The sequence below is a fragment of the Microtus oregoni genome, unplaced genomic scaffold (assembly GCF_018167655.1).
Source record: "Microtus oregoni isolate MIOR12 unplaced genomic scaffold, Mior012 000000F_ref0000247, whole genome shotgun sequence".
In the NCBI taxonomy this organism is placed as follows: Eukaryota; Metazoa; Chordata; class Mammalia; order Rodentia; family Cricetidae; genus Microtus; species Microtus oregoni.
Genome location: NW_024543059.1, coordinates 86536814 through 86555292, shown reverse-complemented (window position 1 = coordinate 86555292; position 18479 = coordinate 86536814). Strand labels below are relative to the sequence as shown.

General features: G+C 40.0%; 1 protein-coding gene across 1 annotated transcript in view; it reads right to left on the bottom strand.

Annotated features, from left to right (window-relative positions):
- Slc30a7 (solute carrier family 30 member 7) overlaps positions 1-18479 on the bottom strand; it is a 72544-nt gene extending 54065 nt beyond the window's left edge. The window contains exons 1-5 of the mRNA XM_041649844.1: positions 18227-18479; positions 17909-18010; positions 7104-7217; positions 2953-3040; positions 2204-2330 (exon numbers count right to left, since the gene is read on the bottom strand). Coding sequence (XP_041505778.1) covers positions 2204-2330; positions 2953-3040; positions 7104-7217; positions 17909-18010; positions 18227-18306 — 511 coding nt within the window. The 5' untranslated portion in view covers positions 18307-18479. The remainder of the gene's footprint in view (positions 1-2203; positions 2331-2952; positions 3041-7103; positions 7218-17908; positions 18011-18226) is intronic.

Sequence of the window (18479 nt, the reverse complement as noted above, 5' to 3'; positions counted from 1 at the left end):
CTCCCTTTAAAATAAAAGCAAAATTGAGACAATCTGGGTGAACAAAAGCCTGTCCCCTCAAAGTATTATAGGGTTTTCAGGGTAAATCAAAAGACATTAAAGAGTAGTTCATAACTACAAAGGCACAGAGTTTGTGTTCCCAACTCTGAAAAGATAGAGCACAAACCAGTTAGTACAAAACTATATTGATGGGTTACAGGCATAAAATAAAGGAAGAAGAGAACAGGAGAACACTGGCACAGAGGTCTGGGTATGACTGAATTAACTTACCAAGCATCTGAACTAGACGCTTTCCCCGGGACAATCACTAAAAGTTTTCATAGGAAAAATGCTTATTCTTCCTAAGGGAGAAATCTCTCAAACTCACACATTACATAGAATACAGTATAAATAGATGGAGAAACAAACTGGGTAACAAGAAACCATCAAACCAAAATGAAAGCATTAGTACAGATGATTTGATGTTCATGCCCTGCAATAGGAAATCCTTGAAACAGAGAAGAAAATACACATGAAACAAATATAAGACAGAAACCAGACTATGCTGTCCTTTCATTTCCGCTGTTGCGACAAAACACCCTGAAAAGAGCAAAAGCAGTTACGGAGAGAAAAGAGTTTATTCCAGTTTGCACTTCCAGGTTTCGGTCAAGGCGGAACTTCAAACAGCTACTGCATCCACAGGCAAGCTCCCTTGCCTGCTGCTAAGCTCCATCTCAGGACCCAGCCTAGGGAATGGAGCCGCCACATCAGCTAACTACACTGATACAGTCCCCCATCAGGCATCCCCACAGGCCAAGCTAATGGACACAGCGCTTCATTGAGACTTTCTTTCCAGGAGCCTACAGGTGTGCCAGGGACAATTAAGGCTAAGCATCACAGACTACATACAAATGAGTCTTTATATGAAAACTTAAATACATGCAGTAACTGGGAAAAGATATTTACAACACATAAAACAAAGAAAAGTGGAATATTTTAAGTAATTCTGAAGTAATTCTGTAACTTATAAACACGTGGGGAAAAACAGAGAAGTAGTTATTGTCTAGAACACACCACCAGAATGTTCAACTTCACTACAAACCAGAGATAAGAAAAAATTAGAAGCCAACTTTATTAAATATGAGCAAAACCGCTTTAACCTGTAATATTACAGGTTGATGTGGGCTGAGGAGAAAATACATTTCTGGAAATGAATATGAATAGTAGTCATTGCAGAAGGCAACTTTAAAAAGCACATTCACTAAAAATGCTGTTTTATGAATTCTCCTTATACACTAACACACTGAACTAAAGATGCTAGCTACACTGATGGAAATACTCTAGATCTGAACTGTGTAGTACAACAGCTTCATATGTTTTCTTGTTCCCTCTGTTTGTTGTTGTGTCTTCATTTTAGGGTATAAATGCATTGGGGGGGGGCTTTTATTTTGCTTGTGGATGAGACAGGGTTTCACCATGTACCCTAGATTGCCTGGAATTCACTATGTAGAACAGGTAAGCCCGACACTAGCATTAATCCTCCTGTCTCTGTCTCCCAAGTGCTGGGATTGTAGCAAGCATACACCACCAGGCCTGGCTTCATACCATGGAGCTTTCTGTGAGTTACAATACAGTGATTTCATAAATTAATTTAAAAAAATGCAAGGTAGCAGATAAACACCTATCACTGGAAGGATCTTTAAAATGCATTATACAGTACATTATAAGAGTACACACAACTTGTTTTAGTAACTAAATTTGTTGTTTTCTGGTAGCTGATTTTTTAATATGAATTAAATATTACATGAAGCAGATGAGCAACAGAAGTCTGGAGAGATCCACAGCAATACGATAATATGCACAGCAGCTCAGACAGGCACTGGGACAGAGAGCTGCGGACAAGGCATGGTTCAGGAAGACAGTTCTGAGTATCTAGACATATTTTATAACTTTAAAATTATTAATTTTCTAAAGTATTTAACGACAGAAACACGCCAAAATTAAAAAGAAGAAGAAAAAATTAGGGACTTGCAAGGATATCTGCCCTCAAATCTGAAGACCTGAACTCAAGTCCCAGAACTCAATGGACAAAGGAACCAACTCTCCCAAGTTGTCCTCTGACCTCCATATGCGCCGTACACACACACACACACACACACACACACACACACACACTTAATAACTGTTAAAGACATGAAGAATCAAAGAGTTCTAACCATCATACCAGAGCTATGAGAGTGTCCATGGCCTCCGTGATTGAAAACAAATATTCCTACGAGGTTTACCACAAAGCCAAGAATTGACACAAGTAGCAGTCTCTCGTGGTGTACATCTGGAGGAGCCAACGCTCTCTAGAAAACACACAATACAAAGAGACAGCATTGATAAAATTCCTGATTTAAACTGCTGGCAATATAATGCAATATTAAAATTTTTAGGTATTTTCAGAAGTAAAAGAGTTCAACACTAGCTGCCTAAAGCTGAGAGAGCTGAAACTCATATTCATCCATCATAGAAAAAGTAACAGTTACTGTCTCTAACTAGATGTGGTTCAAAACCTGGTCCCCTACTCTCTGCAAGTTTACCAATCTTCAGTTTCCTTCCGCTCTTAGAAAATGTACACCAAATATTAAATATTCACTAGCAAAAATCTCAGGTTCTAGATGTTTTTAAGACAATTTCTAAAGGACCAACTACCCAGAATGCACCTCTACTTCTCAGTGGTAGCACCTCTGTTTACAGAGCACTGCCATTTCGTTGTCTCCAGCAGGATATTTCATATATATATATGTAATTTTTCATATATGTGTAACTTATTTCATAAGTCCTCCTGTACACACATAGTATTTTCTCTAATCCAAGACAAACCTCAATAAATGATAGTTGAAAAGATCTCTATGATGATTACATCTTTAAAAACATTTTCATTGAAAAAAAAAGTCATTTCCTGACTCTAATGATTATCTACTATACCTCAACTCCTTCTGAGAAAATAAAGAAAGCAGTGAAGATCAAAAACAGTCCATTGACAAAGCCAGCCAGCACTTCTGCTCTCACATACCTAAGGAAGAGCAAGGTACAGTGAATTATACTTCTTAACGTCCAAATGAATGTGCATGCTTCAGACTGTAAACCGCACTGCATGACTTTTAAGTGCCAACAAGTCTTCACATTTATTGAATAAATTTTATATACTACTGCAAAATGGATGAGCAAATTAATTTACCATGAAATATATTTAACAGTGAATACCACAAAACGCATAAACTTCCAGGAGGCAAAAGACCTTCTGATAGTGGACATAGAAAGCCACAGAAATGTAAATCTTAAGTTGCCGCTCTAGAGAGGACAAGACCAGGCAAGTAGACAAAGAAGGAAGGGTCTAAAGAAAGAGAAAATGTCTAGGAAATCAAGTTTTTACTGTAGCTATCCTCCTTTCTGAGAATTGCTCTGCTCCGTACCTTCTGGCTCCATTCAGGAAATGGAGCTCTGGCCTCAGGTAAAGTTAAAGTGTCCCTGCATTACGTCAAAAACAACTTGGGATTCATGTTTATCTTTTTCTAAACTAATATATTCAGCCTAAACTTTTAGTTATTTATTTTTAGAATTAACTCTATCTTCACACTATTCTATGAAGCCACTTTTAAATGCCCAGCCCTTGTCTCTGGGTTTCCAAAGTTTTCTGCTTCCTACTTAGGTGAAGCACTGGGGAAAGAGCTCATTTTTCCCCAAGGCATGTTTGGCCTGGAGCCATGGAAACAACTTTAACTCAAAGTATGCTCACTCCAGCTAGTCCTTCCCTAGCATCGCAAAGCATCAGATCTGCTCCTCAGACCCTGTAGTGGCACACACCAGCAATGCCAGCACAGAAGCTGGGCCTGAAGGATTCTAAGTTCTGAGTCAAGTAGACTATATAAGAAGTCCGTCTTTAAGAAAAAAAAATGTCTTTCTATGTCAACTTCTAAACATATTTTTTGTTATAAAAACATCTTTTTCTTTTCTGATAATGTAGAGACCTTCTCAGCATGCCCTGGAACTCACTATGGAGTTCCATATGCAACCATGATGGGCTGAAGGAAGTCTTTACAGGTCCTCTCGTCAGCTATGTTGAATTCATCCTAGCATGTAGATCTGATACAATAGGAATTTTATACTCCATTTTCAAATATATATATAAGTAAATTAAATTCATGTATTATTTGTCAAAGTTTTCTCCAAAACTGTTTTGGAGCAAAGTGTACTAAATTCAAATAACATACAGCCAGTTTTCTATAATTTACACTTAAAAGGGATTTATCTACTAATTCAGTAGGATTATTTTTTTTTAAAAAAAAAGATCATTTTCTTTTAATCTCTTCTTCCAGTCCCATAGTTAATGCTTGACAGAAAGCCCAAAATATTGTTTGTAAATGTTCTTTTACATTTAAAGGGGGAAATGATATAGGTATGAGTAATTTGCATTGGTGTGGATTTTACAGTCAATTTTGTTATATGTATATGTATTTCTGATCTTGATTAAGGTATTGTGATTGTAGTTCATTTAAAAATGTAATATATAATTAAGAAATATAGATTAATGGTTAATCATCAATAATAGTCAAGCTTGTAGTCATGTTAGTTAGATTTTCTAGATATATAGAGATACATTTCAGTTAGATAGACATTCTTCATATCTTTCAAAGACTGCAGAATATGGCATTTAATGTTTTAATAACTTAGGACTTTTCATGACAATGAGACATATCTGCTCCTGGCAGCACCAATCTACTTCAAGAGGAAGATGGGCATTGAAGAGGCTCCTTATGGAGTTTGATAGCCATTTGGGCAAGAAACTGTTCTTGCCTGGACTGTTACATAAACTGGACAAAGAGAACCCACAGAGAGAGAACTGCTGAACTTGCCTAAAGGTGAGACGGTCTTTTGGGGTTCATGACTCATGAAAGAGTCTGCGAGACATTCTGCAGGACACAGCAGATAGTGACTGAACTGTCTTTGAAATTTCCTGCTTCATGGAAATGTCTGCTGGATACTATGGGCCTGAAGGCTGAAGATGGATGCCCCAACCATACAAAAGAACTTTGGGCGACTGTCCAGGCAGCGAGATGTCTCTGTCATTTCTAAGAGTTTTCTTATTTCTTGTTTACTTAGGTAGTATTATATCCTTCTGGAGTCTTTGATGGAATTGAAGAATGAATAGATAGTTATAGTTTTCCTTAGTTATGATAAAAGATAAAATAGATATAAATATTGTGACTGTAATTCTTGCTTGATAACTGTTTTTCTATATATAATTTTACTATGTTAAAGTTGAAGCCTTTCTTTTTTGTTTAAACAGAAAAAGGGGAAATGATGTGGGAGTGATTTCTTATTAATAAAGAAACTGCCTAGACCCATTTGATAGGCCAACCCTTAGGTAGTCGGAGTAAACAGAACGGAATGCTGGGAGAAAGAAGCTGAGTCAGGGAGTCGCCATGATTCTCCCACTCCAGACAGACGCAGGTTAAGATCATTCCTGGTAAGCCAGCTCGTGGGCTACACAGATTAATAGAAATGGGTTAGATCAATATGTAAAAGCTAGCCAATAAGAAACTGAAACTAATGGGTCAGGCAGTGTTTAAAAGAATACAGTTTCCGTGTAATTATTTCGGGTAAAGCTAGCCGGGTGGCGGGACACAGCCCGCCGCTCCGTATTTCAACACAAAGGCAAGAAATATTTTAGGCATCTTTGGTTCCTAATTTCTAGCTGGGTAGTATGTTTTATGCATTCTGATAAACTGCTAGATTTGCTTTAGTATATTACTGGGCCTGGTTGTAGGTTTAAAATGATGAAGAAAACTAGACAAATGATCACAGATGATTATATTTACCCGAAGAGAGTGAGTCTTAGAATCAAAACATGTAATTTATGAAAGTAGAACTGCCTGAGTACGTCTCATGTGTCAGTTAGCCAAGGCAAGGGGAGGGTGCAAGGAGGAGCACAGAATAAAAGGTGCGGAGGAAATAGGTGGAGAGGGAGGGAGGGAGGGGGCGGGGAAGGAGGGAGAGAGGTGGGAGAGGTGAGCATGAGGACATGAGGGTGTAAGGAAAAGAGAGAGACAGGCAGAGAGTGGGAAGAGGTGAGCGTGAGGACATGAAGGTGTAAGGAAAAGAGAGAGACAGATGGAAGAATCGGGAGAGGTGAGCGTGAGGACACAAGGGTGTAAGGAAAAGAGAGGGACAGATGGAAGAATCGGGAGAGGTGAGCGTGAGGACACAAGGGTGTAAGGAAAAGAGAGAGACAGATGGAGGAGTGGGGAGAGGTGAGCGTGAGGACACGAGGGTGTAAGGAAAAGAGAGGGACAAATGGAGGAGTGGGGAGAGGTGAGTGTGAGGAAGCACTGAGGGATGAAGCAGGGATAGAGGAAGGAATCAGCACAAGAGAGGTGAAAGGACATCAGTCCTCCTCTCTGCTTACATGTGAACAGAATTATACGAACAGGAAGCATCAGGAAACTTAAAGCAAATAATCAAATAATGAAAACTCTAATCTGGTTTATCAAAGGTCCTTCCATAGTATGTGGCTGAGTGTACAAACCAGGGGGGACAGAAATGACCACATAAGAGCAAAGCTAAAAAGACAAGTAAGACCATGCTATGAAGTATAAATAAATAACAGAAAGGTATCTCTTCAATAAAAAAAGAAATATGATCAGTTTCATATGGCTTTCTTTGTCAAAAATAGGCTATGAGAAAATCCTTATATGAAACAATGTATCTCCTAAATTCTATTGGTAAAACTAAGGGTTTATCTGTCAAACAAAAAGATTCCTGTAAATGAATAAAGTTACATTATAGATTCTGATCACACACTTTAAGAAATGATTTCTTTTATTTTTGTGATTATAATATAATTACACCACTTCCCCATCCTTTTCCTTTCTCTATATACTTTTAAGGTAGACACATGTAATCCAGGAAGTTTAAGGGTAACCCTGAGGGAGGTGCATAAGGACTAGAAGAGGCCTGAGAAGGGCTCCGAGAGCTCAAACCACACAAGTCAATTCAACTTGTAAAAACTCATAGCATAAGAGGTGTACATTTTTCTGTGTATCTGGTAGCTCAAGACAAGTATTTTCAAGTCTTACCCATAAGAGAAAGCATCATTGTCTCTCCACTTGGAAATAACAGAAGCTGCCAATCCGGCCAGTATGGCAGTGCTGTCAAAAAACATGTGGAAAGAGTCGGAGATCAAGCCCAGGCTGAAAAAGAACACATAGAACAGAACATTATAATACGAAGCAAACAGTAAAGTATTCGCTCTAAAAGCTAAGGTTTTTTAATTAATCTGGAATTACCCTCTAAGGCAACATTAAAATAAGACACAGAAGATCCTGTTAACTAAAAGCCTAGCGCTGCCAAGAATGGTAATGGCGGCAGCAGCAACAGCAGAACACAGCCGTGTGCTGCAACAGGATAGAAACTGCTCACTGTCTGGTCACAAGGACAGCCGCTATTAAGATAAGAAGGATAGAAAAAACACTGCTGCTGGGGCGAGGCTGTTATCCAGAGGCAAAAAAGTTTGCTCTCGTTATTATATTTTATGTGTGTGACGGCCTGCATGTATGTATGTGTCCCACGTGTGTGTGACGGCCTGCATGTATGCATGTGTCCCACGTGTGTGACGGCCTGCATGTATGCATGTGTCCCACGTGTGTGACGGCCTGCATGTATGCATGTGTCCCACGTGTGTGTGACGGCCTGCATGTATGCATGTGTCCCACGTGTGTGACGGCCTGCATGTATGCATGTGTCCCACGTGTGTGACGGCCTGCATGTATGCATGTGTCCCACGTGTGTGTGACGGCCTGCATGTATGCATGTGTCCCACGTGTGTGACGGCCTGCATGTATGCATGTGTCCCACGTGTGTGACGGCCTGCATGTATGCATGTGTCCCACGTGTGTGACGGCCTGCATGTATGCATGTGTCCCACGTGTGTGACGGCCTGCATGTATGCATGTGTCCCACATGTGTGTGATTGCCTGCATGTATGTATGTGTCCCACGTGTGTGACGGCCTGCATGTGTGTATGTGTCCCACGTGTGTGACGGCCTGCATGTATGCATGTGTCCCACGTGTGTGAAGGCCTGCATGTGTGTATGTGTCCCACGTGTGTGACGGCCTGCATGTATGTATGTGTCCCACATGTGTGTGACGGCCTGCATGTGTGTATGTGTCCCACGTGTGTGCCCGAGGCCCCTGAAGGCCAAAAGAGAGCATCAGCTCCCTAGATCTGGAGTTACAGACAACTCTGAGTAAGGTGCCACATAAGATGCTGCTAACTGAACCTGGGTCCCCTGCAAGAACAGCAGTGCCAAGTCTGCTATTATCAACTGTCCTGCTCCCAGCTCTTGACTCTCAGTTGTAGAGGGAAGACGGGATAAGTAGGAGGAGATGGAGGAACACAACATCCTTCCTATGACACCAGCTTTGTCTCGCCCAGCAATGCCCTCTCTGCACTATGATACAGCTAGAATCCAGACCCTTCATATTGAACTTCACAGTCTCCAGAACCACAAGTTTAACAAACCTCCATTCTTTATCTAAAAAGAAATAAAAAGAGAAAGAACAAAAAACGAACTCTGATACTCATTGTACCAGGACTGCCTAAGTCTAAAGCCATAGTAGAACTCACCACCATGTCTTCACCAAGCCTGTGACATGGCAGAAGAAATCTACCAAGATCACAGAGGGATCTGGCTGTGGTGCAGGTACACTTGCTGAAATCTGAGAAAAAAATCAAGTATCATGAAAACCCTCTAAATTTTACACTAAGCACAGGGCAATAGAAACCACCAGAAAACCTGAACTGTCATTTAGTGAAATTAACCAACAAAAACAAACCTAGACCAACTATTGACCACACTGGCTTCAAAGCCCTACCACAGCAAGCATTCGGAAGGAAAGCTGGTGGGTAAATACTTGAAGGGACAAATGAGGAGCACCACCGAAGACTCCCTGTCAAGAACTAAAGCAAGCAACAGAATCAGAATCAGAAATGTCCCAGATGTTAGAACTGTCAGAGAATTTTAAAAATAAATGTGATGTAGGGGCTGGAAAGATGGTTTGGCAGCTAAAACCACCAGATTAAGTTCTTAGCACCTTTACAGTCCTTATACAGAAACTTTACATGAAAAAGCCAAATTAAATACTTGAGGATTATCCAAAATTTCTGAAAGAAAGGTAACCACAATCCACGATAATTAGTGAGTACCCACTGGGGAGGGGAACCAGCCAATCACAATCCACGATAATAAGTGAGTACCCACTGGTGGCAAGGGGACCAGCCAATCACAATCCACCATAATTAGTGAGTACCCACTGGGGAGGGGGACCAGTCAATCATAATCCAGGATAAATCAGTGAGTCCCCAAAAAGAAAGAGGACCCTCAGACTTCATACAGAACACCAAAGAGAAAGGGAAAAGGATAAGGGTAGTAGATTCTTCTCACTGGAAATGGCTTAAGTCAGAACATAATGTAGCATCATGTCCAAAGAACACAAGAAAGAAGTTCTCTTGCCTCTACTCTAAGGACAACTGAGATTTTTTTTAAGAGAAAAGGTATCAAAACCGAAAGTTGATTCTTTGAAAAGATCAAGGAAATTGGCAACCTTTACATCAACTGATCCGTGAAAAAGACTTAAGCTCCAGGCATGAGTCTGTAATCCCAGAGCGCAGGAGCTGAGGGAGCAGTTGAGGCCAGCCGGGCTGCACAGTGGGAGTCTTTGTCTAAAAAATCAATGGCAACAAAAATTCTTACTACTAAAAATCAAGAATAAAGAAAGATACTTTTGACTTTAAAGAACTGAAAGAAATAATAAGGAAAGATTATGACCCATATGTCAACAAATTATCTAAAACCAAGTACCAGGAGGCAACCAATCTCACAAAACTATCTGGAAGTTGATAATCAGAAGCCTATACAGGAAGAAAAGATTGATTTGCTTGTTTTGAAACTTCCAGCAACAACAAGCTCTAACGAATGATACAACCAATGCTGTCTTCACTAGCTAATTCTCAAGCATTTAAAACATAATTACTACCAATCTTTCACAAACACTTGGGAAAAACTAGAAGATAAGAGAATACTTCCCTAGGATATGACCAGTGTTACCTTACGACTAAGGCAAGATGAACCATTATGAGAAAGAATGTGTGCAGCAGGGAAAATGAATCCAAAAGCACTCAACAAGACACCAGCAAGCAGACCCAGACTTCAAGAGTACATATACCCAACCAACTGTGACTCAATCCAAGAATGCAAGGATGGTATAATAAAAACAATCATCATATCAATAAAGGACAAAAAAAGCAACAGATAAAAAACATTACATAAAATATAACATCCCTGGTGATAAAAATACACAACAAAATGAAAATATAAGAAATTTTTTTAACTTTCTGCATGGTTGCCACAAAAATATGTAGCTGATGTCATCAGTAAATGGTGAAATTAACTGACTAATTAATTAATAGTGAAAGGCAGTTTTCCCTCAAAGGTCAGGAATATGAGAGTTATGCCCCTTTTCCTTGTTCTACTACTGATTTTACTGGAGAGTCTAAACAGGGCAATATGGTAGGAAATGAAATAAAGTTCCTCAAATATGGGAAGAAGTAGAATTGAATATACTCACAAATGCTGTTATATATAGAAAATCTTAAAGAGTTCCCAAAACCCTGTTTGAATTAATAAATTAACTCAGTAATCTTGCAGGATAAAAATAAGCATCAAAATACTTTGCATTCCTACATGATGACAAAGAACAAAAGTAAATTATTTTTTTTCCATTTGCAATAGTACTCAAAAGAAAAATTAACATAAAAAAATAAATTTAACAAATTACAAAACTTATACTCTGAAAACTACAAAATACTGAAGAAATACAAAATACAAAAAAATACAAAAAATAAAATACAAAAGCCTAAATAAATGGGAAGACTTTGATGTTTATAAATTAAAAAGACCAAAACCCTTTTAGTGCCTGTAGCCAAACCCGTGCTTCAGACACACTAAGTAATGCTCTCCTATGGAGCTGCACCCCACACCCGCAAAACAATACTCCATAGCCTTCATTTAGAACTCAGCAAAGCTTCATGGATGTAAGCCATGGACGCCATTTTTGTTCAGGGCCAGTGCTAGTCTCTGCACTGTTACAATTTCAGTACATGCGATGCATGAGCAAGGAATCAGAGGACATTTGTCCCCAAATGAGCTATGTTTTCAATTCATTATCTATCAAGAGAGCATCAAGCGCATCTTACAATTCATATTACAATCATGGAATTCGAGAGATGGCTCAGCAGATAAAAGTATTTGTTGTTCTCTCAGAGGACCTGGATTCAGTTCCCAGCACCCACAAGGTGGTTCATAACCATCCATAACTCAAGTTCTAAGGGATCTGACACCCTCTTTTTGACCAATACATCAACACAGAGCTTAGAGCAGACCTCACCCACCGGTACTCTGGCCCCCTTGTCAGGGAAGTGGCTGCCATAGTTTCCATCTACAAGAGCTCCTTCCACAGCGGTGCCACAGTACGGCTCCTCAGAGCCACTAAAGCTCGGTCCCAGTCCCAAACTCACTGCTGAATTGACCTTTCTTAGTGAAAATGGTGCTATCTTGCCTGGGGAACAGGGTCTCATCCACTACCCCTCACTTTCACCTCGAGTTTTAACTCTTTACAATCCACCTCCTCCCCTGAGTTCCAAGGTTCTGGATCCCAGGAAGAGCTCCCAACATGACCTCCTGTATTCTCTTTACCCTCAGTCCCCAGAGCCACAGGAAGTGGCAGGCCAACACTTCAACTTCATCCTTTTCCCCTCTTTCCTTTCCAAATCAGAGATTAATGGAAATGGGCTAGCCTTAGGCCCCTTTTCTGCTATAATTATTTCCTCTGGGCAGCCATCTTGGTTTCAGCTACACATCTCATTAAGAGAATCAGGACACCATGATTGTCACTACAGCAGTGAGGCACCCCATTGCTCATACAGTATGAATGTGTGTGTTTATGCACATACGTATTTACCTGTCTATCCACCCATTTATCTCTCTGTCTGTATATTAAATGAATCCGGACTCCATGATTGTCACTACAGCAGTGAGGCACCCCATTGCTCATACAGCATGAATGCGTGTGTTTATGCACATATGTATTTACCCGTCTATCTACCCATCTATCTCTCTATCTGTATATTTAATAAAACACTGCCATGAACTGGACCTCTCCTCAGAATGTGACTTTGTTTAGAGACAGATTCCCTGCAGAAAACTGGTTAGGCAGACATCATAAACAGGTCCTCCTGACAGGTATCCTTCTTTACAAGGCCCAGAAATTTGAAGGAAGACACACACAGGAGACCAGGAGATGGCAAGGCAGGGATGAGGAAAATGGTTCTACAAGTCAAGAAAGTGTTAAAGACGACCAGTAAATCACCAGAAGTTAGGAGCGCAACACCAAGCAGATTCTCCCCCAAATCCCTGTGGACACCTGGAAGTCAGATGTATACCTCCCAACTATGAGACCAGAAACTTCTGATATGCCAGTCACTTAATTTGAGGTACTTTTACAGGAACCCCAGCAAGCTCTCTGCTTCCCCCTCCCCCGCCCAACAAATTTGTTTTCTGTACATTCAATGGATACGAAACATTGCCTTAAGGGGAACACAAAAGTAAGTTCTGTGGATAGCAGCAATCAAGTTCTTATTAATACTTACTTACTTATTTTTATTTTTATGATGCTGGAGCTCTACCACTGCATTATGTTCCTGGGGCAGTTTAAGCATTTAATAAAATGTAAGCAAACTTGAAAATCTACTTCCTCTTCTGAAATGCAAGAGCACTGTGTTCTCTTAGAGCAGCGATATGAAGCTGTCTCCCTGAACCTAGGATCATGATGTGAAAGTTACTTAGCTACAGATGAGGAGATAAATCCACATGAAAAGCCTCTAGTTCCCATTCACTGGGACAATACTGGTGGGAAAACGTGAACTTCACTACTCATCTTCAGTACTAGCAAGCATAACTCACTACGAGTGATCATTTGGACTGTATGGTACAAAGTTCTTTACAACATAAAAGTAAGGGCTGATGAGATGATTCAAGAGGGCAAGGTGCCTGACACCAAATCTGAAGACCTATGTGTTCAAGGTGGAAAGACAGCGCCAGTTCCCACAGGGTACCTGCTGGGCTCCACATGTGTATCAGGCAGTGTGACATGGGCAACAAAATGGGTCAAACAAGCTGTGGGCTGTAAAGATGGGCAATTAATACATGTGTCCTTTACACTATTGACAACTAGTACATGTGTCCTTTATACTATTTATAACTAGTACATGTGTCCTTTACACTATTTATAACTAGTACATGTGTCCTTCACACTACTGACAACTAGAACATGTGTCCTTTATACTATTTATTACTAGTACATGTATCCTTTACACTATTTATAACTAGTACATGTGTCCTTCACACTACTGACAACTAGAACATGTGTCCTTTATACTATTTATAACTAGTACATGTGTCCTTTACACTACTGACAACTAGTACATGTGTCCTTTATACTATTAACAACTAGTACATGTGTCCTTTACACTATTTATAACTAGTACATGTGTCAATAAGATTTTCCATTATAAAAGTTTCTGAAAAGGTCTACTGGTAACTGAGCTAACAGCGTACTCACAGTGATTGTTAAATATAAATTTACAATTGAAGACAAGGGATCATCATAATTCACAAACCCCTGTCCAGCTGATTTTTATAACGTGGAATAAGAGAACTAAGTATACATTTATTATTAAGAAATTAGAAAACAAGGTTGGGGATGAATTATTCTCAAAATATAGGGAAGAAAGTAATCTATGATGCGACTGAATTCAACTTCTGACCTTCACAGGTATAATGACACATTCACGTATGCACACATAAATAATAACACACAAACATATTTTAAAAGCCAAAGAAAATCATGAGGCTCATGACCTGACTAAAGTTAGTAAATTAATGAACTATAGTTAAATAACTTACAACTCCATGCCATTCTATGATTCTTAATGTTCATCAAAATGAATACTTTTTGAAGTTTTTAAGCAGAAAAACAAAACTACGAGAAGGCAAAGGGTTCCACCACACCTGATGAGTTGCCATACAAAAGGAGAAAGCTTGATGAAAGACTAAAACATTTTTAAGTTTTAATATAATAAAAAAAATACATGATAAATGTGAGCACTTCTGACCAAGGAATTACTAGCAAACATCTTCTCTACACATTACATAAAAACAAGACCAAATCACCCCCAATATAGCCGTTAGCATTTCTAGAACAAATATCAAAACAGAAACATAACCTTTTACAGACTGTTCTGTGAGTTTTGTCAGTGTCTAAGGCAGTGCTTCTCAACCTTCCTAACGCTGTGACCTTTAATACAGCTCCTTATGCTGTGGTGACCCCCAACCATAAACTGATTTTGTTGCTACTTAATAACTGTAATTTTACTACTGTTATGAATCATAAAGCAAATATTTTTGAAAATAGAGGGTTGCCAAAAGGGTCGTAACCCACAGGTTGAGAACCGCTGGTCTAAGTGAAACTGTTCTCAACAGTTTCAGTGTATGACATAATTGAAATTAAGTTTCTAAACAGATGGTGAAGTAAATGCTAGCAGAAGAGCGTGAAAACACACAGTGTCAAACACAGTGATACACAAGGGGTGGGAAGCAACCTACAACTCAGACAAAAGGTCCTGGAGCCCTTGCTGGAACCTTGAAAGAAGAAACAAAATCACTGCACCTGGACTTCCTAAGCTATGTAAACAGAGACTGCTTTTATATTTCCCAGCTTCCCAGACCTAAATAATCACACAAAAACTGTATCAATTACAACACTGTTAGGCCAATGGCTTAGGCATATTCCTAGCTAGCTCTTACATCTTAAATTAACCCATTTCTAGTAATCCCTGTTTCACCACGAGGCTGTGGTTTACTGGTAAGGTTCTGACATCTTTCTCCTTCGGCAGCTACATGGCATCTGCCTGACTCCATCTTTTTTCTCCCTGTATTCTGTTTAGTTTTCCTGTCTACCTATATTCTGCCCTATCATAGGCCAAAGCAGCGTCTTTATTAACCAATGGTAATCAAACATATTCATAGCATACAGAGGGGAATCCCACATCAATGTTAAGTAGGTAAATCTTTCTCCAGTACATACGCCCTCCCTTCCTCTGATATAGAGCCTTGACTTGTATCAATTCACATGGTTTCGTGGACTAAACCACATGGCTTCCAGGCATGAGCATGTGATAAAAGTATGAGGGAAGCATAATGTGTTAGCATCCAGACAAGTCTTAAAAGACCACGTACATTTTCTGTCTTGTTCTCTCTTAGCTCCGGGCATTCTGATGCAAGGGAGAGATGCAGCTCTGCCAACCGCCCTGGGAAGAAGGTACTGTCTGTTTAAACAATTATTGCCTTTGCTTTTTGCTGCAACTTGGGAAAAAAAAATTAACCTTGATGATGCAAAACTACATTCTTCTGTTGAGATTATGTAGTTAATCAACAATAAATGAATGAAAATTAACAAGGCCTGTACAAGTCTGCAACAGATCCTCTGCACATATATTAAGGCTTCCAGTTTAGTGTTTTTATGCGATTCCCGAGTGCATAAATGAGTGGTCTCTGTTTGTTTTGTCCAATTCCAAAGTGTTAGGTTTTGTTTTATCTTGTATTTTATTTTATTTCATTAGTATCCCTTTGAAGCCTGTTTGTTTTCTAATGAGAGACATAAAGAGAGTGGATCTGGATAGGAGGGGAGGTAGGGGGGAATGAGAAGAGTAGAGGGAGTGGAAACCATAATCAGATTATATTATGTGAGGAAAAAGAAATCTATAACAGGAATATTAAAAAGATAGAAAAGATAATGGCAGAAAGAAAAGCATTCTCAAAGTAAACAAAAACTATGGAGCGCATTTAGTCCTACATTTTCCTCCCAACTTCTAAGAACCAATGAAAGGTCATAATGAAATATAGTATGTTGTTCTATAGAACAGCTAGTAAAACGTATGATACAAGCTACAGTGTAGTCATCAAATAAACAGCACCAATGCCAAAATTATGACCCAATTCAGAAAGAGAAAAATGTAAAATACATTATAAATCATATATAGTAATGATGAAAATATTATATTCAAATACACATTAAATCAATAGTGCTTTCAGCAAATGTGACCTATTGAAGGGCATAAACTTTATGAGATTAAAAATATTTGTTATGGGATATGCTTCAAAATACATACAATTCTCAGGAGAATCAAAATGGTTCTTAAATACATAAAAATTAAATAGTGTCACTTTGACTTCTGTGCCCCAAGTAATAACAAAACCAATAATCTTTATAATCTGCTACTTATGTAAGGTTTTGTTTTGTTTTATGGGGGGGGATTTTTGTTGTTTTTTTGTTTGTTTGTGCTTTTTGTTTTCTGAGGCAGGGTCTCTTAGTTCTGGCTGTCCAGGAACTATGTAGCCAAAAGTGGCCTCAAACTCACAGACATCCTCCTGAGTGTGTGTGTGTGTGTGTGTGTTCGTACTGGGCCTGAATCCTGGGCCTAGCACATGGCAGGCAAGAACTATACCACTAAGCCATACCAAAATCCCAACAAATGATCAAAGGTAGGCACCAGAGATTTCATAACACCTGGTGATTGGATTAACTTTTGTTCAAACTCAACAGAGCGAGAGACCAAAGACTACCATCTTTTTCTCTCTGAAAATGTATTTTAAAAGGCAGAGATCAAGTTAGTTTAATAGAAGTAACAAAAAAAAAAAAACAAACCATAAACGGCACAGGATAATCAAAGAGCCCATATAACCTGCCTTTGAAGATTCTGGGAGATTCATACCTCTCATTCTTTATTAGATTCTTTAACATTTTTTTAAAAAAAAATTTTGTCTGTGTGTGTGTCTGCCACATCTGTGTGGGTGCCTGCGGGGTCCAGAAGGAGTAAGGTTCCTTGAAGTTGCAGTTACAGGCACTTGTGAGCCTCCAGACATGCCGTTGAAAACTAAACTATGATCCTCCGGGAGAGCCCCTCTCTTGGCGGATTCTTAAAAGGGAATAAAGTCTAGAGGTGGAGTTAGCACCCTTGAGAAGTGTGCTGACAGGCCCAGAAGTTATCCCATACCTAATACTTAAATACTAGAGACTTTACTTCCTCAGTCACACTGGATGCTCCTCTACCCAAATCATGACAACAGAAGACAGAAACAAACAATAAACCCAAAGGTGACACCAAAAACTGTCAAATCCAGAGGCACTTTCAGAAAACTGTATAGGATTTTCTGCTGAAGTAAAGATAAGAGGAAAAATAATGAGACAGCTTCACCGTAAAAGAGAATGGCATATGCTTTGCCAAAGGACTCTTCACAAACCTCTTCAAAAGCCATTCAAAGATAATCATTAATTAAACAGGGTCGCTCAGATCTACCCTCTCAGAATCTGAAGGGTAAGATCCAAAAAAATAAAAGCCACACCCACTGGGAGGTTAGCTAACAAGATCCTCCCAGTTTTCCTGAGGCAAAGCTAAGGCAAGTTAGAAAAGAGATTTATTTTATCTAAAAAAAAAAAAAAAAAAAAAAAAAAAGGCGGGGGCCTGTCAGTCCTGTCTGACGGAGTTGCAGGAAACCAAGTAAGAGACTGTACCTTATGTACCTTATGGGCCCTAATCTTAGAAAAGCATCCCTTACTAGTTGATATGAGACAGCAACTCAGCAGAAGTGATAGCGGCCAAGGTAAGACCTGAACCTACCGGTACAGAGCTACGTGGCACTAAGCAAATAGTGGCTAGTTTCCCTAACCCTCTCTTTCCGCCCCAATCATCTTCCCCTTTGGTTACCAGTTGCTCCAGATGCCGTAGAGTAGTTCCACAAAAGCGAAAGAGAGGTTCAGGCACAGGAAGAAAAACAGGTTCCGGGATGTCTTGTCCGACAGGATGGCCCTGAGCACGATACAGGTGATTAGAAGCAGGCAGGAGCCAAGGGGGTGCCGGGACCCTGAAGTCGACTCCCCCTTTCAAGACCCACCCAGTCCACATGCTCCTTCCACCACAGCAGGAGGGTGACGCTCCCACCCTGGACCTCACACCCATCCTCAGCTCCTGGCTTTATCTCCTCCAGCCGGGTAGCCCCCTCCCAGCAGACACGGCACCCCGCACCTAAACCAGCCTGAGATCTTGCCAAACAGATTGAATTTGGGTGGTTTGTAGTCATCATCCTTGATGGACAGGGGCAACATCTTCTCCACCCGGTGAAGGGCCGGGCCTCCGTCCCTCTACAGAAGTGATCCGGTATGGTGGCGGCAGTGACAGCGGTGACGCTTCAGACGCGGACCCTCTAAGTGCTTGATCGTGGCGGCGGACCGCCCCGAGACACAGACACAGACACACACCCGGGAACTCGAGGACTTCC